The sequence below is a fragment of the Empidonax traillii genome, unplaced genomic scaffold, assembly GCF_003031625.1.
Source record: "Empidonax traillii isolate 1590-97213 ecotype Southwest subspecies unplaced genomic scaffold, ASM303162v1 scaffold41:size1892772, whole genome shotgun sequence".
Taxonomy (NCBI): domain Eukaryota; kingdom Metazoa; phylum Chordata; class Aves; order Passeriformes; family Tyrannidae; genus Empidonax; species Empidonax traillii.
The window spans coordinates 1,471,193-1,497,391 of NW_020955234.1; the positions used below are offsets into that span (position 1 = coordinate 1,471,193).

At 43.9% G+C, this 26,199-nt stretch overlaps 1 protein-coding gene across 2 annotated transcripts in view; it reads left to right on the plus strand.

Annotated features, from left to right (window-relative positions):
* SPRED2 (sprouty related EVH1 domain containing 2) overlaps positions 1–20,849 on the plus strand; it is a 61,280-nt gene extending 40,431 nt beyond the window's left edge. For both annotated transcript variants that reach the window (XM_027878417.1, XM_027878418.1), the window contains exons 5-6: positions 16,762–16,911; positions 17,344–20,849. In XM_027878417.1, coding sequence (XP_027734218.1) covers positions 16,762–16,911; positions 17,344–17,994 — 801 coding nt within the window. In that variant the 3' untranslated portion in view covers positions 17,995–20,849. The remainder of the gene's footprint in view (positions 1–16,761; positions 16,912–17,343) is intronic.
* The last annotated feature ends 5,350 nt before the right edge of the window (positions 20,850–26,199 follow it).

Genomic DNA, 26,199 nt, shown 5'->3' on the forward strand with positions numbered 1-26,199 from the left:
ATGGTGCTCCAGCTGCATCAAAACCACTCAAACTCCTGCCATCAAAGTGAAGAGCCAAAACTGTGAGAGATTTTTCCCACCGTCTTGACCTCAGGGAGGTGACAGGTAACTCCCTACCGTGCAGATATTTATGGGTAGGATTCCTGATGGAGAAGGAGCAAGAAGATCCTCGATAGCATTAGCAAGCAGGGAAACCTCAGCGGCAGTCAGCATTTTTTTGGGATCCGGGGGATGAGTTGTGCTCTGCATGGCAGCACTCTCTGCATGGTTTTGTGATCTCCAGAGAGCAAGAGGGACTTCTCTGGTGGTGGTTCCTCTCATGGTGCTGTTAGTCACGCTGTTGCATCAGGGCAGGTGTGTTCTCATACTCCAAAAATAAAGCTTTAGGGGCGTCTTGTTCCCTAATATTACTTCTTTGTTTTCCTGAGATGAAGTCTTTCCTTTTCCTGCAGTCCTTAAGTTCTTCAAAGCTCTCAACTCCTATTTATCTGGTAGGTTATGGTGGAGTATGAAGTCTGCATAAGCCAGAAATAACATACTGAAGCATGGAGCCATTTAAAACTGGAAGAAATTGATAGGGCTGTGAAATGTTTTATTTTTACCCTTCTGTTTCATTCTTTCTTTGCACATATTTTTGACTAGTGTATCATAGTCCATTTGGTCATCCTTCCACGCAAAACTTCTCTACAACTTTCTGTAAACTCTTCCCCAGCCACAGCAATAGATTTTTTGGCTATGGGTTTTACCCCCCCCCCTTCTCTGTTTTAAAGAGAAAGTACATTTGTTCTTTTTTATTTCCTAAGGTAGTTATTAAAATCTTCACAGTCCTCCCCCTCTCCCACTCATGCATGAATAAACTTAACTGTGTGCGGCAGAATTTTCAAAAGCATCTGCATGATTGAGTCATTTAATCAGTCATTTACCCGTCTCTGAAAATCCCAGCCGTTGCTGCTGCACTGCTGCCTCAAATATTTGGCCTGAGGTCCTGCTCTCCTTGAAGATGTTTCAATCTGTTCAAGCACAGCAGCCCAAAACTTCACGTTTTCCTGGGCTGTTTTGTGACCAGCCACCCTGACTTCATCACGCACCGATATTTGCACCAACCGGTTTTAAAACCACCACCCTCCTTACATACAAACCGTGACTCCAGCATGGCTGTTGGATACTGACTGACTTCATAATGTCCATCAATTGGCTTTTATAATGTCCCTGATCCTGTTAACTCCAGTACTGCTCCGTGGGATGTGCATATTTTTGTGTGTGCGACTTGTGCATCATCCACTTCGTTTATTCACCATGCAGCCCTTCCAGGCATCCAGCGAGGTACTTCCACGAGAAAGAGAAGTTTTGCCCTAGAGGTAGAGCTCCCCTTCAGGCTATGCTCTTGTTTGGCTTAGTGGAAAATCATTTTCTTGTACCAGAAGGTGGATTTATTTTTTTTTGTTTCTGAGGGGGTGAATTATCTGCAGCTGTGGCAGTGTGAACATTGCTTGGTGTCAGGAGCCTTATCTCCTGCCATCGCTGTAACTTGCAGTGCCAGGATGGTAACTTGGGCAGCGGTACCCTGTCCCATCCCTGTGGTGTATGCTCCCCATCCATCTTTCTGAAGCATGGGTTACATCTTTAAAAACAGGACTTTGCCAGCTAATGCTTTTCCTGTGGCTTAGACCTAGAGCGGACCCTTCAGCTCTGAAGCTCATACCTGACAGGGCAGAAAACAAAAGGATATAGAAGTAAATGCCACTGGCTCGAGTTGAAAAATGCTTATTTCTTAAATGAAATCTCCATTTAGAAGTCTTAACAATGTGTAGTTGTGTTTCTTTAATTTCAGATCCTCAGAAGAGCCCATAAATGTTTTCCATATGTTAGCAAATAAATTTTTCCTGTCTTGTACATTATAAATCGTCCTCTCAAGAGATGCAATCCGAGAAAGACTGGCCATCCGTTCTGTCTCCATTGGGGAAAACACTGTCATTGCAGCGGGCTGGGATTGTTCTGTTTGTCTTCATCCATCCAGCCTGCATCTTCAGCCTTCTTTAATTAACATTCATTTCAGAAGTAACATTTCATGCAGGCTGAATATATTCTATAGTTCCTCAACCATGGAATTTGTCATCTAATTGAGTTCTTGTGTAATTTTTTTTCCTTAATCTATGCTTTTACTTTCAATTACAGATAATAATCCCACATGACCACGAAGTGAAAAATGTGAATTGAGTCCAAGGAAAAAAGGTCAATGTCTTTCAGAGTCTTCAGAGTGCCTGAAATGGTCTCTTTTAGCATCCCATCTGAAAAAGCAGAGGTGTTTGTTCTGAAACCTTATGACCAGTTCAGCTGAAACACCACTCATGTGTTTTTCAGATAAATCTGCAGCCTTGTGCCTGCTTTAGTGCTAAAGAAAAGACACCCACTGGCAAGAGGAGCAGCAGCTCCCATGTTTGTTCTGGTTTGTGACTCTGAAAAAACGACTGCGGTCTCTTCTGGGTTTAGGGGGAGTGCAAAGGAGAAAACAGCAAAACTCAGCCTTACTAAGTTTGATGTGCACGGTACAATCACAGCTGTTTCATGTGATCAATAATCATGTTTTTAAAAGCCTAGTTTTTGTTCAAAGGGAGACCTGCAGAATTTTGGAGGTAGAGCAGGCATGATGTAGAGGCCCATAGCTGAGCCACAGAGTTGTGTTTCGAGGCACCTACACTTGATCCATTCCTTCCCTTGTTGACTCCTGGCTGAAAGCTTGCTTACCTTGGTTCCCCAGCTACAAGACAGGGAAAACATTCTCCTGCTTCACCAAGGTGGTATGGACAGATCTTGCTGCCACTGTTTTTTTCTTGGACTTCCAGCAGAAGTCTTCAGACTCGTGTCTTCACCACCAAATTGTGTGTTTGGAGTGATCCTGTGCCCCTTGTGCCTTTTGAACGTGGACTCCTGTGCTTGGGGTTGTGTGAGTTAGGAAGTTTGTTGTGTGGCTTGGATGGTGTCGTTATAGAGAGAGGCACAATCACCTATTCGTCACCGGAGTGGTGCACATTGGGGCAGATGTTGCCATTATAGTCCTCCTTGCATCTCTTCTGCTTTCCTAATTAAAAAAACAGATTTCTCCCTGCTGCCTTTCCATGAAACCTTTTGTCTACTTTCATGTCCCGTGTGGGCCTCAAGCGTGTTACAGCCTCACTATTAAAATTTATAAGATTTATGTTAGTTAGATTAGATAAACACTAAAAGTAGTTTTTTCTTTCTGGCTTGGACGTTTCACATTCAGATGGTTCTTTTAAAGAACCACTCCAGCTTGCTTTCTGTAAAGTAGACATGCAGAAACCCAGTCCAAATACTTTGGAATATATTTGTAAGTTTTGTGGGGACGCTGGAGCATCTCATCCCACCCCTCTATGGAAAAAGATGTTGCTGAGACTAGAGAAGCACTGATGTGTTTCTGTCAGAAGTTGTGCTGAGGGACTGAGGAGCCTGCAATTTCCTTTTTCTTGAGGCTGTGCTAGAGTGGCAGGCAGGAAAAATGCTTTTTGGAGGAGCAGAGCTCTCTGTGGGGATGATGGAGTTGTCACCTTCAGCAAATCCACCTTGTTTGCTCTGTGAGGTTGAGCAGAGCAAAGAGTGGATTGTCACAGTGACAGGACTCGATGGCCTCACTTCTGTTCTTCCTGCCCAGCAGCCAGCTGTGCTGTGCCTGGACAGCCAGAGGGTTCACTGCTGCTAGCCACATCCTCTGATGTCTGAATTTTGGGCTCACATTGTAAACCACAGGTATTCTAATTCAGCTTTTAAAAGGAAAAAATAAAAAGAAAAAAAAAACTACTTGCTAAGGGGAGGGAAGTTTTAACACACAGAAACCAGCAAGCTCAAACCCCTCCCTCAGAAAAATAATTAAAAAAAAAAAAAGAAATCATAACTGGCTTTGACCAGTGAATCCTTTTATACTCTTTTATAGCTGAATCTCTCACGGTGCTTTGGGCATCCCTGCCCGGCATTCGAGCAGTCAGGGCAGCACCAGCTCAGCGAGCGCTCGTCGTGTCTGAACGCGGCTTTCACTCCTCACACTTCAGCACTGGGAGCTCTGCCTTGATCTGTTCCAGCAAGCTGACTACCAAGGTAGTCCCGAAGGCTGCAGTCATTGGTTTATCTGTAGTTTAATTGGGTTTTATTTTTTGTCTTCATCCCATTAATCCCAGGGTGTATCGACTTTTCGGTGGAATTCTTCCTGCTTGTATGCCGGGGGTCAGAAGGCAGGAGAGATGCGACTAAAACAGTGAAAATGTCCTGAATACCCAGCTGTTGTAAGGCTAGCTGCTTTTTTATCCCTTCCTTTGTTGTTGGTTTTTGTTTGGGGTTGTTTGGTTTGGGTTTTTTTGATGCCTTCAGGTTAACTTTGCCCACACAAATTCACATCACTCAGTGGCAATGGATACTGATGCTCAAAGAGATTTTTCAGTAGGGAAGGTCAAGTGGAAAGTTTTTTCTCTGGCTGTCAGGTTTATTTTCTAGTGTTGTGTTTCTCCCTTTCATTCAGGACCTCCCGTTTCTTTCAAATGAAGCTGGAAATTAACCCTTTTTTTTTTTTTTTTTTTTTACTTTTACCAATACAAGCAAGGTTTACTCACTGATAATTTAATACTGTTGTCACTGAAACAGAGGTATCATCTGGGATGGCAGCTGCTCTTTTACTTAAGTCCTTCAAAACTGTGTGGGCAATTACTATCTGCTTCAGCCTAGAGATTGTCCTTGCTTACTCACAGCCTGTCATCTGGACAGAAGGAAATATGAAAATTACTGTGGTGTTGGAGGTACACAGAACATAAAATCTATTTATTCTTGTGTATATAACAGATTCATGAGATGTAAGTGTAGTGAAGAGCTCAGGGGAGCTGGTAGGAGAGAGATTTATGGGGTAAATGTGAAGCTTTATTTCCTTCCTTTAAAAGAAAGGAAGGGGACTAGGGGTCTTGCACAATTTATGTATTGCTTTATTGTATTTACCATGTTATGATTTTTGCTTTTGTGTCACTCTGTGGTAGGCAAAGCATGCTTTTCTTGCTGCAGATCAGGAATAGGCAGTTCAGGACAATTCCCAAATGCACTGAACTTCAGTTACTTTGACACTCTTCCACTCTAAGTGAATTTAGAACAAAATATTAAGCAGAAAATACCTGTAATGCTATCAGTTATTCTAGGTCTTGCTGTGGTGTAATTTTTATATAGCTAATTATAGCAACTACTGGGATGTGTTGAGCTACCTTGCTGAGGGTAAGCAATTTCTCTTGTCACAATAATTCCTCTCAAGACCATGTTTGTAGTGTGTTTTCTGGCTCTGTACCATTCCCACATGCAAACACAGTTGGTTGTGCACTGGGATTGGGATATATCCTGCAGGAAATGGAAATTTGATCTTCTGCTATGGTGGAAGTTTCCTTATAGCTGCATCTTGCCAGAGCTCATGTTGTAATTTGTGCACCAGTTGGGTGTTTTGTTCAGTTTGCCCCAGCAGTTCAGAGGATATCTATCCTTCTTTTCCTTTTTTCTCCCTCCCTTCATTCTCTTTCTAACACCCTGTTTGGCCTTGCCTGTATTTAGAATGACGATACGATGGCATGTTTTAGTGTGCTAGCTCTTTACGTTTTATACTTTAGTAATTATTTTTATTATGTATAACCAAACTTGCACTCAAATATTTAAGTAATCTTCAGGTTACTGAAACCCTTGTTTTCTTGCAATATGAGGCTTTAGGATGAGAAGGGTCACCAGCAAACCTGCCTGTAAGATTTCCTCATCCAAAGGTGACTTGAGTGGTGCCTCTCTCCGTTTGTAATTTCTAGCTGGTGAGTTTGTGATCAGGGTGTGTTGTAGCACCATTTCACACTTGCAATCAACCAGCTGCATGTTTGTCTCCTGAAAAAATAAATTGGCTGTGTAGTAATGTACTTAAACTATGTGATGAGTTAAAGTGTGAAGCTGTTTATGAGCGTGTTCCCTTTTAATTCATCTGGAGCTAAATGCTTTAGTGTATTTGTGTGCTTAAGGCACAAATGTGTCAGAAACAAAATACAGCCAAGATGAAATTGCCATTTCTAAACATACAGTAAAGCAGAGGGAGAAGGGATTTTTTTTTGTGGTTTGTTTTTTTTTTGTTTTGTTTTTGTTTTTTACTTTTGCTTTCGTTCAGCCATGGTTCCCAGGGCATTTCTTCAGCATTATGTAAGGGGGACCTGATTTGAGTCAAGACGCCCGTGAAAAGCAAGTTATTTTCCAGCCAGCTCAGTTCCCCCACCTTGCTTTCGCAGCACAGCCATGCCAAGAGTGGAGCTGATGTGTGGGGGAGCAGGATTTGGGGTGGCAGGAGATATTTTAGGACCTACGTGAAACCACAGCCGAGGGATGCGACTTGACTGGTGCATCTTTAGCATCAGCAGAGCAGAAGGGGGGCTCCTCCATTCCCCCTTCTCCTAGCAGAGCTGACCCAGTGCTGAGCCAGCCCGGGGAAGCGAACCAAAAACCAGCCCTATAAAAGAAAGCAAATACTTTTCCGGTGGTTTGGCTCCTGGAGCCAGCTCGCTGTAGGGCTGGAAAAGCAGAAGTGCTGGCTCAAGGGAAACTGTAACAGAGTCAAGGAACTGAGCAGGCGGCAAAAATACCTCTTCCACCCCACTAGTATTCATCGTGACACCTGGAAATTCATCATGTACCCCCTGGCGATGGATACATCGCCTTCTGCAGTACCCGGTGGTACAAGTAAGATGGTTCTTGCACTTGTATCTGAGTCTGGTTTAGGATTTAAGGCATTTTCCTCCTTCGTGTTGCTACTGTGAAATTCATCCTTCGATCGAGACAAGGAGGAGGGACAACAGAATAACTGAGGTGGTGTCAGTGTGGGTGTGTTGTGGCCAAATGTGGCTTTTACCTTGAAAAGACATGGTTGGTATGACTGTAGTTTTCCATTAGATTCCTTCTTTGATCTGGGCTATTCAGTCAGCCTTTGAAGTGTACAATCCTTTCTTTCAGCTGTGGGGTGCTTGACAGAAAGAAAATGGCCTTTTCCATTATTTTAATATTCAACCTGAGGAAGTGGCTTTCAGCAAACAGCTGTAATTGTGAGCTACAATCTCGCTGGCTGCTGCTTTGGAACAAAACTCTTTGTCCCAGGGCACTCAGAGGAGGAGACGCCAGCTGGATTTGGGGTGTCTTTCCTGGCCCCAGGCACTGGCTCTGAAGGTGACAGGCAGAGTGGACCCTGCACAGGGTGTAAACACTGTTGGAAAGAGAGAGCCTTGGCCGGGGGACAGAGCAGTGACTGACAACTTCCTGTTCTGCAGCAGAAGGGATTAGGGAATAGCTGCCTGGCACAAACCCGCTGGGACCAGAGGGGATACAGGTCTGGAGCAAGTGGGCAAAGCTGTGCTTGACCTCAGCCTCTGCCTAATTTAGTGGGGGTTGCTGAGCTGGAGCATCCATCTCGGCAGTGATATGGAGGGAGCCAAGCTGGAACTGTGGAGCAGATGACTGTATTGCTCTTCTCTTCCTGTAATTTCCACGTGCTGTTTAAATGCTGGTAAATCTGATTTGAATCTGTTATGTCAAGTAACAGGTAGGAAAAAAAAAAAAAAGAAGAAGAAAAGAAAAGGGAAAAAAAAAAAAAATAAACAAAGCACAGAGTTGAGACTTCCTGGAGTGTGCACCTGAATTTTGCTCGTCTGACCGGAATTTGTTTGTAATGTTTGTTTGGTTTTTTGGGGTTTTTTTTTGGTTTTTCATACAATTTGGAAAGGAAAAGAAGGATTTTGGTAAAGCTTAACAATGAAAAGTGCTTTTGTGTGAGGCTTCAAGATTTTCCTTTAAATTGGCATGCTTCCCCTGCCACCCCTTTAAAGAAAGGAGAAAAAAAAAACAAACCACAAAAAAACTCACAACCTTCTGACTGACAAAATACCGCAGGTTGGTGTCCCCTCTGTCCCATATATGTGTTTGGTAGTAACTGAAGATGTACAGCAAAATACAAGAGTCTGGGGAACTCAAAATGGACCTTTGCCCAGTACAGAAATGCATTATAAAGAACTAAATAGCCCTGTTTCCTTCCCTCACCTGCCTAATGTGTTTTGCCAAGGGTCTGCTTGCCTTCTACTTCGTAAATATTTTATGAAAATTAAATCAGAAGTGATTATAGGAAGCAGTTCATCTGTCTCTGGCTCTGTCTGCAAAAGGAGAAGGAAAGGCAGAAGTAAATAAGTACCATTACATTTTTAAGCAGAGCCTGACATATTTGCAGTGCATGTGAGGAGGGTATTTTAAAAGTTTGCATCAGCTGTTGGATTCTATTTTGGTGATAAATACCAGCTAAAATAACGTTGATGCTCATAACTGTATGAATAAATGACCCCTAACTGACTTCCTAAAATATCATATCAGTCTGCTGTGGGAAGTTTGCATTTAACTGAGTTTTTTCCCCTCTGTTTATAAGCTGGTGTTATTATACAGGAGCAGCACTGCTGAATTTAGAGGATGCAGTGTGGAATTTTTACATAGCAAAGACATTCATGATGGATTAGGTGCATCGGTTCTTTTAGCTGGCTAATTTAATTTTCATTAGCATTTTTCTTCCCCCTCCCCTCCCCCCCCGTATTATTTCCTTCCCCCCTCCTTGAAAGTTTCTGTGTAGAAGAGCTGAGATTGAGAGGTGGGTTCTGTAGAGCCACCTGTTCCCAGCTGGGCTCAGCAGCAGCTCAGGCTCCTGCCATCCCCTGTGCGTGTCCAGTGTTTTAACACCCCCACCTCTGACCTTTCCTCCTCAATTTCCTGGCATCCTTACCCATCTTGCAAAAGGCTTTTTGGCAGCGATGGATGTGCTGCGTTCTCTGTTAGCACCTGAAAATTGGGAGCTCCCTCTCCAGCCTCCCCTGCCTCTGCCCTGTGTGTCACCTGGAGACCCTCCTGTGCCACCACACAGATGGTCAGCTGAGGTCAGGGAGCTGATGCAGAAATGATTTTGGGCTGGATTTCTGTGGTCCTGCACCCACTTATGCCCACAGAGCAGGTGATGGGACTCGTGGGAGGGAGAAGCAGTGACCATCACCTCCCCACAGTGGCCATTCCCATGGCCTTAGGAGAGGATATGTGGTAACACGGCTAATATTACTTTTTAGAGGAGGGAGGCTTTGCTAATCCTCGTGGAGCTTTACAAACACAAATATTGGACACTGATCATCCCAGCAGTGCTGTAGTCTGCACCAAGATGTCACCTCCAAGGCATAAACAGCTTAACAGAGCCTTTTTGTGAGAAGGAAAAGCCTGCCTCTACCCCTAGATGGTTTTAGGCAGTTGGTTAGTTGAAACAGTTCCCAGGTTTAGGTAAAAAGCAGTGTAGCTTGTCTCAGCATGGTGAAATCCAATCAGGCCGCAGCATGGAGGAGTTACAGGAATGAGGAAGGAAACGTGGGAGTCCTGGTAAGGACTCTCCAGATTGATGAGGACACGAGTACCTCATGGGTACAGAGCCACCCCCCTCCCACCACTGTACTGTGGGATTGCTGTGCTGCCTGGGGGAGCAGCCCTAGTCGCTGGGGCTTGTGGTTTGGGGTTTTTTCCCCTTAAAACGTTCTAGTTTTCCCTTCTAAGTACCTGATGTAAAGACTTTTCCTTCCATTGAAGTGATGCTCTAGCCCAGTGGTGCAGTAAGGGCAAGGGAAGGAAATGTTATGTGGACCCGCTCACAGCCTCTGGTCCTGGGCTGAGTTCGAGTAAAATGGGCAATACTGTCTTAGTTCAGTCCTCCTCTGACTTTTGCAGACATTTCCCTTTGTTCAAATGCCTGATTTTGCAGAGATGTCTGATGCCTTGTATGTGGTAAGTAGTGAAACAGGAAGATCTCACTGAGGTTTCTCCCTCACCACATCTGAGTTTGCCGTATCATTTAACTGTGTCTGATTCTCAAATATTCTTTTTACTCCTCAGAGTGAGCTATTAAGCCACATCTGTGGTCCATGCAGAGCTGGCCAGTATTGCCAGAATCGGGTTTAGCAGGAGTTTAATGGAGATGATCTTGTGCACCGAATTCTTGTAAATGTTCCCTGAGTTTTGCTGACTTCAGCCAGCACAGCCACCAGCATCTTTCTGGCACTAAAAGCTGTAACCACAAAAACTTAAAATAAAAAAAAAACCCGTAGCAGTAAAACCAGTTAGCTTTCTGCACTTTATGTTGGGTATTTGTGTGAGGGATGACTACAGTCCAAACGTTTGAGAAATTCTAATCCTGTTCTGGTATTAAAAAAGTCTGAATCCATGCTTATTGTAATGGTTGTGTGCAGCCAATTTGTCTTTAAACTGTACTGGAATATGATCTCACATGAAGCTTTTCCTTCAGACTCTTTGCTAAGGAGTGGAACTAGATTCAGCTCCAGCCATCCTCAGTGAATGAGAGTGGCAAAGTGTTTCAAAAATGTACAGAAGCAATTTTCTACAATACAATTTCTGTCTTCAGTGGTAGTAAACAAACAGAAATTTGACAAAAACATTTTCTTCCTTGGCTTTATCTTGCCATGACAAATTAAAAGCTTGTGCTCAGGAGACAGGACACTCAAATCTTCAAAGATTTTTCATGCTGAACTTTTTTCTTAGTACTTGGATAATGTAAGGTCCCCTTGAAATAGGCTGTTGAGTATACAGGGCATAGTCAGAGGTGGATGGAAAACGTCAGCTGTTTCCTTTTCTAAATTTCTTGAATAGAGAGAAGGTGTTTTGAGACAAAAAATTAGGATTTGTGCTGTTCCACTCTCTGTGAAACTCAGAAGTGCTGTATCTCTTTAGGCTTTAAAAAAAGCTGGAGGGGAAAGGAAGCATTTGTTCTGGTCTGGCAAGATTAAGCTGAGGGAGTTCTGGGAGACTGTATTTTATCTTAATTTCTTTGGAAAGGTGGAAGTCTCTTTGCCATGCATCCGAAATAACTCTCAGACTTCCTCTTTGTGAAGTTCCTAAACAGTGGAGGCTCTGCAGATAAGCCCCAGGCCGGCGCTGAGCTCGGTATCACTCCCTTGCTGCGCCGTTTCACCAGCTTTATCATTTTTCCTTTCTGTATTGACAGCACAGCTGTGCCCCCCCGTGTGCCAGTGAGTGGAACGGGTCAAGTGAAGAAGGTCTGGCTTGTACCCAGGCTCCCAAGGGAATGCACCTGGGCAGAGCGCTCCAAGGGCTCCGGCTGCCTTTGGGGAGCACATTGTGGGAGTCTCAGCTGGAGGTGGTCGGGCTGTGGCACAGGAGGGTGCAGCTTGCTGGCTGTCATTTTTCCAGGCTCATCATACTCAAGCCATGAATTGGTGCAGAGCTGGTTTCCTTGTCCTGGGAATGGTGGGGATGCCTTCTCAGATGACCATGTGGCCATGGGCTCCTCTTTAACATGTCCAGGCTTCCCAAAGTGAACCCAGAAGCTGCTGTGAGGAGCTTTGGCTGTTGCAGACGGGCTGGTGCCTTGCTAAAAATGAGACCTTGAGCCCCACCAAGTTTTACATTTTCATGCTGCGTGTCAGCAGTCCCCCTTGGATCCGTGGGATGTGGTGGGTGGGCTTGCACGGCAGGGGGAGATGAGCAACGTGGAGCGTGGCAATAGAGATCAGCTTGGCTTGCAGAGGGCTTGTGCTCTGCAAAGGCCGAGCTGGCATGGGGTTTTTGATTCTTTTAGAACTATTACTTGCAAAACTAATTGTTCAACATCATGATACTTCTGTTGCCCTCCTGCCTCATGTAACCATTAAAATCCTAGAGAGAATAAAAGACCCCCATCTTGTCTTGCTTGACCCGTGGTTATTTTTGACAGCAGACTCGTGAATCCTTTAGCTGGCTGAGAGCACTTCTGGAAGCTTTAAGGGACAGAGGTCCATAATTTCCCTTTGGCAACTGATTTCTGACAAGCTGCCACAGATTGTATTGCTTCATAATTCTGAGAGAAATCTTTCTTCTTTTTCACAGTCACCCTTGGGTATTGCATCACATGGGGTGAACCTATTCTGTGAAGCCATTAGAGGCAAGGTGATCAGTCCAGCTCAGGAGCAAGGGAAGGCTTCTTTTTCTCATAGTTTTCTGATAGATGCTTATCTATGCCTATTACTCGGGTATCTGATTAGCCTTCTTGTGTAACAAATCCATTTCAAAGAGAAGTAAACTGCAGTAAATGATTAACATAATCTTCTTTACTAATGACTAGGGCTTTTTAATTTAATGAGTCACTTCTAGAAGTCTGAGGGGGAAACAAGGACACAGTTTTTCCTTTTTATAAATTACCACAGTGCCATCATTTGCCTGTAGAAGCCTGGTGTTGTTTCTTACAGCAGCCATACCACACATATGGTACGTGTGCTCCCTCAGATACGTGCAGCTCCCTTGCAACAGGAAATGTGTTGCACAGGTTTTATGAAATGACTCCTGTGGTCATGATTAATGATTTTGTTATCCAGGCAGTGAAACCACAAGACTTTGGGGCCGCCGTAGCAATCACAAAGCTCTGGTACGTGCAGCACAAATGTCTCATAATTGAGCATTTGAGGGCGTGTTGAAACAGAGTTTCTTATCAGACTCCCTGTTCCAATTTCAGTTTTGGGTTCATTTCTCTTATGTGGCTACCGGGCATGTTTTCAATAGCTTCCCCTGAAAACCAAATGCTGGAGCTGGATTGGTTTCAACAGGTTTCAGAAGACAGTGTTTCTCTGACTGGCCAGTGGCTCGATGGTTTGGGGCCTGATTTTCCGTCGGTGAAATAGTTGGGCTCCGGACAACATGTCCTTCCTAGATGTATTCCTGTAGGCGAGTGTGTTGTATTTGGATGACCTGCAGCAATCCTCTCATGTCTCCACTGTTGACCATCCTCCCCAAAGGTTTCCCTGCTACGCTGATGGTAGAAACTCCCAGCCAAGGCCCAGTCTTGTCACGAGGGACGGGAATTGTTCACTGCTTCCCTCACTAACAAAATCTTACCATCATTTGTGCATAGTGGTACTTGGCTGAAGATGAGCGTGCCTTTTCTTTGAGAACATGCCTGACTTTCTCTGGTCACCCAGTCCAGGTTCAGTCCCAGCAGATGGTATTGGGAGAACAGTACACTTTTGAAGGCCCTGAGGCATCATCACGTCCTGATCCTTGGATACTTATTTTCTTCTGAGGGTTTCCCTATGGCTTCTTGAACCACATTTTAACTGTGGGCACTATCAGAGGTGCCTCCTTCTGTCTGAACCTTATCTGAGCCAATTCCAGTGAATGCCTCAGAATCTTCCCTTCTGAAGGATACCAGAAGAATAATCTCTTCCTGCTCACGTTTCCATGGGACTCACAGTCCCGTCTCTTCCCATCTTGTCTTCCATGATCTCTTTCCCAGGCTGGAGGGACCCAGGATATTTAGTTAGCTGTTGCTGAGAAGCCATCTTATGTCCTCTGTTATCCTGGCCACGGTTCTGTCAGCTTGCCATGGTGGAAATACCCTCTGTTTACTCAGGGTGGAGGGGAACCAGGTCTGCAGACAGTGCAGACAGATTGGGGAAGCACAGCAGATAAATACAATGCCTTGCTGATTGTGGCTTCTTTTTTTTTTTTTTTTAATCTGTCACAGAGCTGCCTGTTTTAATCCCAAACCTCTTTCCTCAGCAGCAATAACTGGCTCAGAGTGCATCATTGCAAATGTCAAGGTGTCTATGGCACATTGCACTTCAGGTTTGGGTTTTTTTTAACATCCAGTCTCTCAACATTATGAGATTCTTAAGCAAGTTTTCAGAGTCAGCTTTCATTTTGAATAACTTAAGTTTCATTAGAGAACTGTGTTGTCATGTTCACCTCTCTCAGGTCATGGATGAGTATTCTCACTATCACAGATGAGGAGCCTGTGGGGCTCAGCAGTGACCTTCTGCTTGGGAGGTGGGTATTTTCTACGTTTTTTTCTTTTTCCTCCATCTTCAAACCATTTATGAGTCTAGACCTCTCTTCTCCAATGGAAGTTTGAAGTTTTCCGTGAGGGACCTTGTGGAAAGCAACAGTGCTTATGCCAGCTGATGGTCAGCAAGGTAACCCTGCATTTGTCAGCCAGCTGCTGCCTTTAGCATCACCAACCAGGAGCCAGCATGAACTTTGTTACGGACCAGTGAGCAGAGCCCTGGTCTTGGATATCTTGATTTCCCCTTTCTGGGCTCTTTAAGAGTAAGTATTTGCGTTGGCAAACTGCCCCTCTAGTCTGAGGAGATTGAATGTGGAAATGCAGCAATTTTTAATAAGGTGAAAGCGGAGAGCAGAGCCACAGCCTCTGTGGTGTGCTGCAAACAGGTTTTGTAGCCGTGTCAACACATGTGGAGGAGAGGCCCGGTTGCCCTGACGGGTCTAAAGGAGAAGAAGGTGTGGAGGAAAGCAAAGGTAGATACGGATCAGGCAAGATAAAAATCACTACAACCTCTTTTCCAGTTGCCTGTTGCAGAAATGCTGCCTTGCCCGGGAGGCAGCAAATAGCGCTGCTCGGAGGGCTGGTTATAGCTCCCAGCTGCCCTGCTGAGATTATCTAGGAGTTATATCCAGTTTGGGTGGGATTTTTATTTTCATGTAGGACAGCGAGGGAGTTGCAGGACAGTATGTGCAACCACCTCCAGTTGGGTCATTTTCCCAGGCTTCGTTGTTCCACCCGTGAGCACCCATGATGTTTTCAGAGCAAATCAGCAAAAGGCTTGTCCCAGCAAGGGCTCAGTCACGGATCCAGTGAAGGTGAAGGATTCTGCTGGCATGGTTTTAAGGCCTGCCTCCTTTTTGGTTCATGTCAGTCAAAGTTTAACTTTGAGAGGAAGCTGAGGGTGCCCAGACTATGGAGTGTGCGCCATGTACAGCTCTGAAGAAAAAAGGTACTTCTATGAGTACCAACATGGTTGTTGTAACTAAATCCTAGCTCTCCTCAGATTTCTCAAACAGGTTGTAAGCTTAATTTTATCATGGAATATTTGTAAAAACTGCTCATTTTCTTTTGAAATGTCCCCAAAATGTGCTGTTTACTGTAGGATCTGAAGTTACAGGCACAAGACTTGGCTTTGAAGGGTTTAAACCCCAGATTTGAAGCGCTTTTGTATAATAAGTTACAAAGACTGGGCTGATAAGACCACTTTTTTAGAAGAGCCTGAACACTGGTGCAGTTCCATTTTAGAGGTGTTAACTGTATTAAGAGTTGATCTGCTTCTACATACTTGTTAAAAAAAAAAAAAAAAAAAGGCAAAAAAACCAACCAAAGCAAACACATGCATTGAGAGTCTGTTCCTAATGGGTGGGTCAGCCATTCAAAACTCATCCTGCTTGTTGTACCTCTCAGATAACCCTGGCTGGGTTTACATCACACGGCAAACATCTGTGTATTTGCTTTCAACAAAGTAAGTTGGGAGTTCAGTGCTTTTTAAGTTAAAGAGAACCAACATCTATTTTTGTGTTGTGACACTTCAGGGTGTTCTCATCTTTGGGCAGAGTCTTGCAGAGCATTGTTTTATTTAACAAATACCCACAATGAGGGTGCTTGTATTCTTGGAGTAAGAGATGTGTCTAGTACAATTCATTGGAAAACAGTGTTTAGAAAGTGCATTCTTGACAAGGAGAGAAGGTTTTTCAGGTAAAACCAGTCTTCTACTACTGATACAATTCTCTTCTCCCAAGGTTTTGTCTCTAGCTAGCTGTGGTGGCAAAGGGAAACTTTTGTCTTGGACTCGTAGCTGCAGCACATCTTGTTGGGGGGGGTGGGTAGGGGTGGAGATCTTTCTTATTTCAAAGCAGCAACGTTTTAGGCACGTTCCACACTACAGCTGTTCTGATCGTTGTGCGTAGAGGCTCTTTTTTTTCCTGCTTCCAGTTTGCTGGTGCATTTAGCAGCTGTCCATTGATATTCATGGTAATATGAAAAAGCCCAAAAGCTATAAATAGAATTCACAGACAAAATCCTGAATTTCTGGATATCGTTTGACAACTATACTAACCTAGGAAGGGCTGTGGAGAGATGATGGCTAAACCTGTTACCCCACTGTGTATTTCTGCAGGAGGAAAAATACATATGTTAAGAAGCTGCAGGTATTGGCAACAGCGTGTTACTGTGTGATATTTCACCCTTTCGTGATCATTGTTGCATAATGATGTAACTAATTAACCTAAAGAAAGTGCTCACCATGAGCCAGAAAATGTATAAAAACTCAAGTAACGTTCATTGCAACTTAGAGATTAGTGACAAAACGAGAGGGAAAATAAACCCTGAACTTTTTCAAGGAAAGCTGATTTTTTTGAAGTAGCCTGTGATGAACTGGAATTTGGTGAGTATTTGGAGAACGTGTAAAGGTTAACAAAATTGCCAGTGTTTTTGTAGCCTGGGTAGATGCTCTGTCTGAGCCCGCAGGACTTAACACAATTGCATCATTTGATGGAGTTTAACTTTCCTCCTCGGAGGGAGCTTCTAGTGACGACTCATCGTCCTGCCATGCCCAAGATAACAAATAACACGCCAAGCAAATGCAAGTGGTGTTGGTGAATATGTCACGGGCAGGCTATGGCATATTATTTTTCCATGTGTGTGGCGACAGCTTTTATGGCCTGGCAACAGATCTGCCTCTTTCAAGTATTTTATGTGAAACTTTATGAAGCCTCCAGCCGTCAGGTGTTGCCAATATTGCAGGTGTGCGCAGAGTCAGTGAGTGGCAAAACATCTTCTAGTACCATGTGTGGTAACAGCTGAATGTGTGACCATTTCCCCCCCACCCCTTGCCTTTCCGTTTAAAACAGAATGCTACAGATAGCTCCTCCAACTCCTCTCAGAAAAGGGAACAGCCCGTGCGAACTCTGGCTTCTCCTGCGTCCTGCGAACATCGAAGAATTTGCACTCGTGGACACCTTCACGACCCTTACAGCTCTGACCACTACCATCTAGAACAAGTAAGGTTTCTTCCCGATGTTGCTACCTCAAGGTCTGTGTCTCTGCCACAGCTAAGACTGGTGTTTGGTTTTCCCCCACTCCCCTGAAAGACACCTCCCCCACTTCCACTCTCCCTGTTTCCCTCCCAGTTAACTTTAAATGGCTTCCGGTTATTAAAAACAAGGCCGGGGGGAGAGGAGGGATTACACCGTGGTGTGATGTGTGACGCTGTACCAGGTGCACACAGGCTACTGTAGGACTGTGGCAGTTGTACTCAGTCCCGAGCCAGAGGCTGAAACTCTCGTGGTGGATCACAGTGAAGGGCGTACAAAAAAGGAAAGACAAAATTGTTAAGCACTGGTTCTTCACGAAGCAAGGAGACGGCGGTTGCCAGTAGCTAAGTGAGCTTATTTATCTTTTCTCTCTCTTCCTCTTCGTTCCTACTTCCACAGTCAGTACCACGGTCCTACCGGCACGTCAACTTTCCAGACGATGATGAGGAGATAGTGCGCATCAATCCTCGGGAAAAGATCTGGATGACTGGATATGAGGACTATCGCCATGCCCCAGCACGAGGAAAGAACTTTGATCCTGATGACATGGACTCCTACGTACGATTTGCCAAAAGCGAGGCCTCGAAACACGAATACACTTACCCTTACGTAGACAACTCGGACTTTGACCTGGGTGAAGACATCAAGGGTGCTGTGATAAAGACTCAACCTGTCAAATTCAAGCCCAGGCGGAAGGAAGACGGTGAGAGGTCGCGGTGCGTGTACTGCAGGGACATGTTCAACCACGAGGAGAACAAACGGGGTCAGTGCCAGGATGCTCCAGACCGCGTCAAGACTTGCATCCATCGAGTGAGCTGTATGTGGTGCGCAGACACTATGCTCTATCACTGTATGTCCGACCCAGAAGGAGACTATACGGATCCTTGCTCGTGCGACACCAGTGATGAAATGTTTTGCCTCCGGTGGATGGCCCTTATCGCCTTGTCTTTCATTGCTCCATGTATGTGCTGTTACTTGCCGCTTCGGGCTTGTTACCACTGTGGGGTCATGTGCAGGTGCTGTGGTGGAAAACACAAAGCTGCTGGATGACTACAGATGCATTCAAAGTGTTACGTTTCTCCTGTAGTTCAAGGAACACGTTGGTTTTGGAGCATTGAGATCACTCATTTTGATGCAGCCACTGTGCCCGACAGCATCCGGGAACCACCAGTTTGGATCACTTTACATTGGGGTCGTCTGGGGGCTCACACTGCATTGATTTGCTCATCAACTGTTCTAACTAACTAACCTACAGCATAGACTTTTGTATTATTAATCTGTAATCAAAACAGACTGTCTTGTACATGTTTATATTTTTTTTTTTTTTCATTTAAAATGAGTTTGAGAGAAGAACTGCTTTAAATGGTGGTGGATTGTAGAACATCTCCAGGTTGTGTCTGTCTTGCCTCCGCTTGTGCGGTACCATCAGTGTGTTAGCAAGCTTTGGCATTTCTAGAAACGGGGCGGTGTAGTGGATGGAATCTCACTCGGAAGATATTTTAACTTGCCGTCAAATTATTGTGTGTGTATAGAAGGTGTGCTAGTAACAAACTTGTACCACAACACAGTATTTCTGTCACTGGTTTTCTTTGGGTTTTTTGTTCTGTTTTCCAAAGCTAAAATAGCCATCTGAGCTGCAGTTCCTCTTCTAGAGTCCATCGTCATTTCCTTCAGCAAACATCTTAAATTATTTCTCTGTTCGCAAAGCTCTGTGAGCAGAAAGCAAGGCTCAGTTACCACAGTCACATAACCATTGAGAATCTGGTAGTCCTCCTTACCTGTAATCATTTCAGACCACTACTTGAAAGGGAAACTTAAAATTTTAGTGTTTTCTTTTTTCCCTAAATAACATTGGAAAAATAAAACTGTGTTTTCAGAGCTCTGCCCAAAAAGAAAGGGAACTTCTTCATTAGCCAGCAATGTAATGATCTGTGAATAAAACACTAAGGTTCCAGATGAGGAAAAATTGTTGATATGCAAAGAATTACTAACAATGCAATGTCAAAAGCACTATTATGGCAATTCTGGGGAAATGCTGCATTATGTGGTGGATTATATGGAAAATCATGTTTGTTTGTTTTCTGTATACATGAGCATGAGAACATATGCGTCCACTGTAGAAACAACATTTAGCAATCTAAACAGGTATTTAAAAATCCGAAGCCAGGATCTTAACTACCACTTCCAGTCTGTGACCTGTGGTCCCAATCCTCCAGACACTTACACGTTCTCAGCGTACTGTGCGCGCAGCCGGCGTCTCTGTGAGTCTGTATGTAGGATGAAGCATGTGAGTCTTTGCAGGAGCCAGACCAAAGCGTCAGCCTGGCTTTCCCCCTCCCCAGTTCACCACCCAGGTTTAATCAAGTGGATGCATAAGGTGCAAACAGCAGGATAATATTACTATAATTTTTTTTTTTTTTAATTTTTTTTTTCTAAATGTCATGTTGTCTTGTGTACAAGGCTTGTAATTAGCTTGGAAAAAGAGTATTTTTCTAATATATTACAAGGAATAGCCAAATAATTTTTATTAAAAAATAAAAAAAACTGATTTAGCGCAGTGAGCTCTAACTAGCATAGTACAATCCGAATACTTTGAGGCAGCTAGGGATTGGCTTGTCAAAGCTGGCACTGCTGTTCCTGCCATAATTTCTTTCTGCAGTAAATTGCCAGTGGGCGCATGTCCTTTCCCTCCCTCTATTGCACATTGACATCAGTCTTAAAAGAGAGGAATTTTTTTTTTAATAATTAATTTGCCAAATAAATGTAAAAGGAACGCTTGCCATTCTTTCTTGGTGGAATGTCCCAACGGTTCCTCTGAGAGTTAATCACAGCTTTCTAGTCAACCATGAATTACGTATGCAATGTGCTTATTATACACTATAGAGTTGGGTAGGTTTAATTCATAGCAGTTACTGGGGATTTTTTTTCAGTTGGAGAAAAAAATTGAATGATAGTGGAAAAGGGATGGAGTGTTACACTCTGGGTGATGTGTCTGGGTTTGCTGAATGAAATATAAATATTTTGTGCCTAATAGCAGTTGACAAATCTCTCAATGGTGTCTAGTAAACATCAAGCCAGCCTCGTAAAAAAATAATTAATGAAACAACCTTTTCCTTTTATTTCTGTTCTCAGAAGTTGTTTCATGTAAACAAACATCTGTAAGATCTTCTCTCTATAAAGCACAACACTACAAAAAGATCTTACAGTTTTTTGTCCGGTCTTGAAGTGCCCCTATTTATTTAAATAAAGTAGACATACTCCAAGCCTTTCTGTATGTCTGAAAATAAAAGTTTAAAAAAAAAGTCCCTCTTTTTTTATTTTATTTTTCTCCCCCTCCTCCTTCCTCCCTCTTCTCTTGGGTTTTTGTAATACTTGTAGATTTTGCTGCGTGCGTTATTTGGTTTGTGATGGCAGTGGTGTAAGGGCACAAGGATAGAAATGGGTGGTTTTTTGTAAATATTTCTCCTTAATTTCCACACTGCTGCTGAACAGTGTGTAGCGTTCTCCCAGTCAGCTTTGCAATACTGACATCAATCATTTGAGAGAAATTATTCAGATTTTATTTTTGTATCTGTGGTAACAAAAACATTAACCAGTTTTTTTTTCCTGTTGTGGAAAGGTTTTGGGTTTTTGTTTGTTGTTTTTTTTTTCCAAGCTATTGCTCACATTAACAAATTAAAGTGCCTGAAGCCTCATCATTATGTATCTATATACTAAAAGTTAAAACCCTGTTGTATTGATTTTTATAAGCCTTTTTACCTCTGTGTAAAAAAAAATATATATACAAGTGTATGATGTACATTTTAGTTCTTAACTTCTTTTTTTATTGTTTCTAATATGTATGATCAGTGTAGCTATTGCTTTAAAATGTACCATGTAAATATAAATACATCATATCAAAATGATGCCGTTTATTGTCAAAATGATGCCGTTTATTGTTATTTGGATGCCCGGGAAATGAGGGGAAAATGGAACGGAGGAGTCTCTGGAGGTACCTCGGGATTTCTGAGGAAAAATATTGCTTTATTTCACATTTTTGGGTGGTAAGGGCTACTAGCCTTGGGCACGGGCTGTTTTTGCGGAGACACAGTGGGGAGGACGAGGACAGGTGTTTTTCCAAGTGGTTTTTGGGTGGTTTTCAGGTGTTTCACACTTACAGTGGGAGGACGTGGCCTGGTGGCACCACACCCAGTAGGCCCTGGCAGCAGCCGGGGTTCCCTCCTGCTCTCCCTGCTCTTCTTCCCGGGCCCTCATCCCACACCCTGCTTGGGGCTGAGGTGAAAATGCCGTGGAGCTGTTTTTATTTCGTTTTGTTTCACCCCGGCAGAGTGGCTCCAAGGAGGAGGGGAGGGCAGAGGAAGGTGACAGGCATGGCTGCTGAGTGAGGGCTCCTCGGTTCCTGAGGGCATGCGGAGCGAGGGCCGCCTCGGATCCTGAGGGCACACGGAGCCGGGTTTGCAGCGGCTGGAAAGGCGGGATTCCCGAGGTGCCTGGCGCTGCCGTCCCTGCTCAGAGAGACCTAATGTGGGAGACGTCAGGAGAAAAACCCGGTTGAAATGGACACCAGGCTGCCTCCAATCAACTGAGGTAACCGGGGGGAAACTAGTGAGTATATCCAAGTTTTTATAATTATTTCCAACAGGACTTGGTCAGGCCGCCACCAACCACATCTGCCGAGCTCAGGTTTATTTTTCCATAGGTAAGTGGTAACACAGCCAAGCTGTTGCTCCTTTTTATGTGCTGCTGCTTGTTTAGCTGCTGAACAGCAAAGAGCTGCCTGGAGCAGTGTCAGAGGGGAGGCAAAGAGCACGCTTCTTGCTGGTTTATATTTGTATTTACATATTCCTAGAAACGTCGTGTGCTCATATAAACAAATATTTCTGTGTAGGTTTATTATACAACTGTACGTATGTTATATATATATTTTTTTAAAAGGCTGGCAGTCGTCATGACAAGCACAGACACTGCGGGTCAGGTGCTGTGTTCAGGACTTGCTGCACACAAAATCATTGTCTGTGTCGGTGTTTGGTTCCATCCACAGCAGAGCTGCAGAGTGACCCCAACAGCCTATTGCTCACAATCCATGCTCTCTTGACTAATTATGCCAGAAGGACTCTAACCCTGTTCCCTGGCCACTTGGATTCAGCTTGCCCCACAAAATGCCCAGCTATGCCACGTTTCTTACAGCCTGCAATGTCCTCTTGCTATCATCTCTGAATCAAAGGTGTTGCTTATGCCTGGAGATTTCTAATCTGAACCAGAAAACAGTACATTTGGACCCTGGACCTGTGGAAAATCAAAGGGCCACCAAGATACGAGGCAGCACAAATGGCAACCAACCTTCTGCAACCTAATTTACTCCTGATCATCTGGAACAGGTAGGATGGAGTCACAGAGACTGAGTTTTGGAAAGGACACAGATACTGTAAGCTTGCAACCATATGAAACAGGATTGAATATTTTATGGTTTAAAAAGATCTATTTTGCTAGTAAACATAATGCAAATTGCATTTTAGAATACTCTCAGGAGTGTAGCTGCCTACCGTTGCTTTTAGGGGCAGAATGTTTGCACAAGGAGAGGTCACCTGGCCTACTTTAATCACTCAATAAGCTAAGCTTTTCTCACTCTGCTTGGAGAACTTGTAATTTAAATAGGCAAAATGGACTTATCCCTGTTGTGCAAAGTAAGTCCTAGAGTGTGAATGACTTGTGTAAAGTCATATGGGGATTTTGTGGCACAGTCTGGCCTGGAGTATCCTGAGTACAAGTTCACCACTGTCTTGATCCAAAGGTCATTTGTCTTGTCATTCTGAATATTAATTGGGAAGTTTGGGCTTCAGCAGGAGCTTTGCTGCATGGAGCACAAACCAAACCACCAGCCAGGGGTGTGTAAATCTCCTTTCTTTGCTAATTCCACTTGGAAATGCAAGTTGGAAGTAGCTCTTAGGATGCCTGGAAGCAAGAGATATTAATTGCATATGTTCTCAGTGCTTACCACAGACAGGACTTGGCTTCTTGTACAAAAGAAATGCAGCCTTTTTCTTTGAGAGCAACAAGGAGATTCTTCCCTGTCTTCAGCACACCATGCTAGGTGAGTTCACATCCTCCTAACACCTTATCCTTTTCCAGGATGTTCAGCCTACTGGTATTTTCTTAACATTTTTAATTAGGCAATTAAATTCCTTAGAATCTTGGTGGCATACGTGGAAATAAATAGAAAAATGTTCGGCTTCCACCCAGAGACAAGATATTTAAATGGTGGAAAGTATGTGTGTATTTTTGGGGTGGTATACTTAGATCCCCACAAATATTTTTAGTTGCTTCCGTGCACTCATGCACAACCATGCCATGCCATTCATCTCATTCCCCCATTCCCCACTTGTAAATTCATTTAGGAAGAATTGACAGACTTTGGTTTGGCTTCTGCTTGACTCCAACACTGCTGCCTGAGGTGGTGTGAGACGGGATCTCACGGCAGCGCTCCGGGTGGTTGTAAAAAGAAAGGTTTGTGAGGACTGTAGCACATCCTGTCTCTCTGCATGAGCAGTCACAGCTCCGTGCTCGAGGGTGGCAGGGAGAGTACAAAGTCATTTCCAGGCTTAATATAATCCCTGTAATCACCTAAGGAGTCACTGATGATAGGAGCAAGTATTGTTGCATGGGGGAGCTAGAATTAATGCACGCTTTGGGATGGCTAAGACATTGCCAAGTCACACGCAGCCTTAAACTTAATTCTTATCTAGATTACTTAATTATTATTAATTATATACAAAATGCCATACGAACTGGCATGCCTTTTTTTTGCATTTTCTAAGGTTATGTCACGATGAGCCGCGGAATTGGCCAACATCTGTTAAAAAGGCAACTGACAGGATTAGTATGAGGCTTATTGCTTTGAGCCAGCACTATGCTGATTTTCACACTCCTAATTTCTCCGGTTCAGTGCTGTGCCAGTGTTTTCTTACCAACTGATAGAGCTCTTGATAGGACATTTCAATCTCAGGAAAAAACATGGGTATGGAACTTGTCAATACAGTGAGTATTGAAATATCAAGTCTGTTATGTTCCCAAATGCATCCTATCTTCAAATCTGAGATTTCCAGTATGCAGATTCTGTTTTCCTCCAACCTGATTCAGAAACTAAAAGCTCAGACACTTCCAAAATGTGAAGCATTAACTTCCTTATGCCCTGGAGAGTCATTTCCTATCTTAAAAGCACAGTTCAGGCACTACTGAACTCAAGTGATTTCACTTTAAAAGTGCTTGCTCTTTACAGCTTCCTGAGAACAATGATAAAAGCCAGGTTACAAAGTATAACTTTCAACCACATTTTGCAAAAGTGCTGGCCACAACTTAAAGCAGAGAGTATTTTGGTGTGGGCAGCCAAAAGAAGCTGGTTTTGTGCAGGAGTCTGAACACTGCAAAATTCAAATCCAAATAAATTTATTTCAGAAAACTCTGAGCAGCTAAAAAAAAGAAATACAGAAGTTAGGACTGAGTGTAGATGCAAGACATATGGTTCATCCTAGATACGAAACATAAGTAGAAATACAGTCCTTTTTTTTTTTTTGAGGGATACCTAAAATGAAGCTCCCAGTGTCACAGTAATGTATGGCTATGGGGCCCTGATGTTCAAGCTAAAGTACCCCTAGCAGTTTTCCATGTATTTCTGCAAGGAAGGGCAGATGATCTGTGCCTCCAAGGGGAGTGCTCAGACCAACACTGAGGCTCAGGCTGCCAAAATGGAAATGTATATACACATAAACACATAGTCATGCACGTGTGTGTGCATATCCTTTTGGAGCAGAAATCTGAAATTACCAGCATGAGCTAAAAACCCAAGTGACAGTTGCCCTTTAAATAACTAAACAAACAGGTAAAAACTCCAGCTGTGTGGCTGCCTGCCCCTGGTGGCTTGGCAACAATGAATAGGGTTTTCTGTTCAGTGACCCCAAGTCTTGGGGATTGCTGCAGGATTTCTCTGTTCGCTTAGTGAATAGTTCTCAGTGAACATCCTCATCTTGAGGAAAACCCCAGAACCCTATTAAGTGGTTGAGCCAGCCACAGAAATGAGAAGGCTTCCGAAGTAGAAAGCAAAATAGCTGTAGGATGAAGCAGAGAGATATATTCTGCTCAGAGGAGTTTTCTGCTTTGCTGTGGCTTGAGGGTCATGTGCTGGATGGTCAGTGACGCTGTTTCTCTGGGGCCGGTGACAGGGCTGTGGGGAAACCATGGGCATTTTGGCAAGCAGGAAAGCCTGTGCATTCATTCATCTGTCTGAAATGGAGGGGTTTGTGGCAAACCATTTGGCCAGGGCAAGGCAGCCTTTGCAGTGATGCCAGTTCTACGGTTTAAGTACAGTTTCTGCCATGGGGCTGAGACACAGTCGTACTTCCACGTGTGGCCAGAAGTGCCACAGGCCTGGATTAGTCTGTAGGGTGAGCAGAGTCCTCACACTTACTCTTGTTCTTTGCAGGGAGATTTAAAGGGCTGCAATGTGGCAGAGAGGCAGCAAGAAATACCACATACTTTTAATTTCAAAATTCTATCAGCCATCACCAGTGCAATGCTATTTGCTGTGTTTGTGCTTCCCTAGATTTTGAAAAAATGGACTGCCTCCAGCAACAAGTAGGAGATGACTGGAGACTGTTCTCCAGTTCCCTGAGGTAAAATCCTGACTCCACTTCAGTCAGTGGCAAAAATCCCATACACCAAAGTGAAGCCAGGACTTGTCTCCTGGGATCTGCAGGACTTGGATGCCAGCATCCAATGCTCTCAGGCACATGGTGTGATTCTTGGGGTGTCCTGTGCAGGGCCAGGAGTCTGACTCAGTGATCCTTGTGGGTCCCTTCCAACTGAGGATATTCTGTGATTCGTTGATTCTGCCTCCCCCATTCTCCTCAGGCACACTGGGTACAATGTCCAAGTCCATAAAAAGGGATTTTTTATCCTACACAGTGTTCCAGCTCCCCGATTCTGTCTTTAAAGGGCTGTTTGAAATGGGAACTACTTTCTGCTTCTGCAAAGGAGTGACAGTGTCCTGCTGACAGCTGAGGAAGGCCTTTTGGGACCCTAGGATCCCCAGTTTTAAATTTAGTGACTTAGCTTGTCCCCTCTTTTTTTCCTGTGCCCAATTACCAGGACATTTCATTTCCTTGCACCTTCCCAAACCAGCTTGGAAAAAAAAAAAATTGTATTTAGGAGGAGTAAGCAGTTTTGACTGAAAAAGTGACAAATTGGCAGGGAGATTTCCTC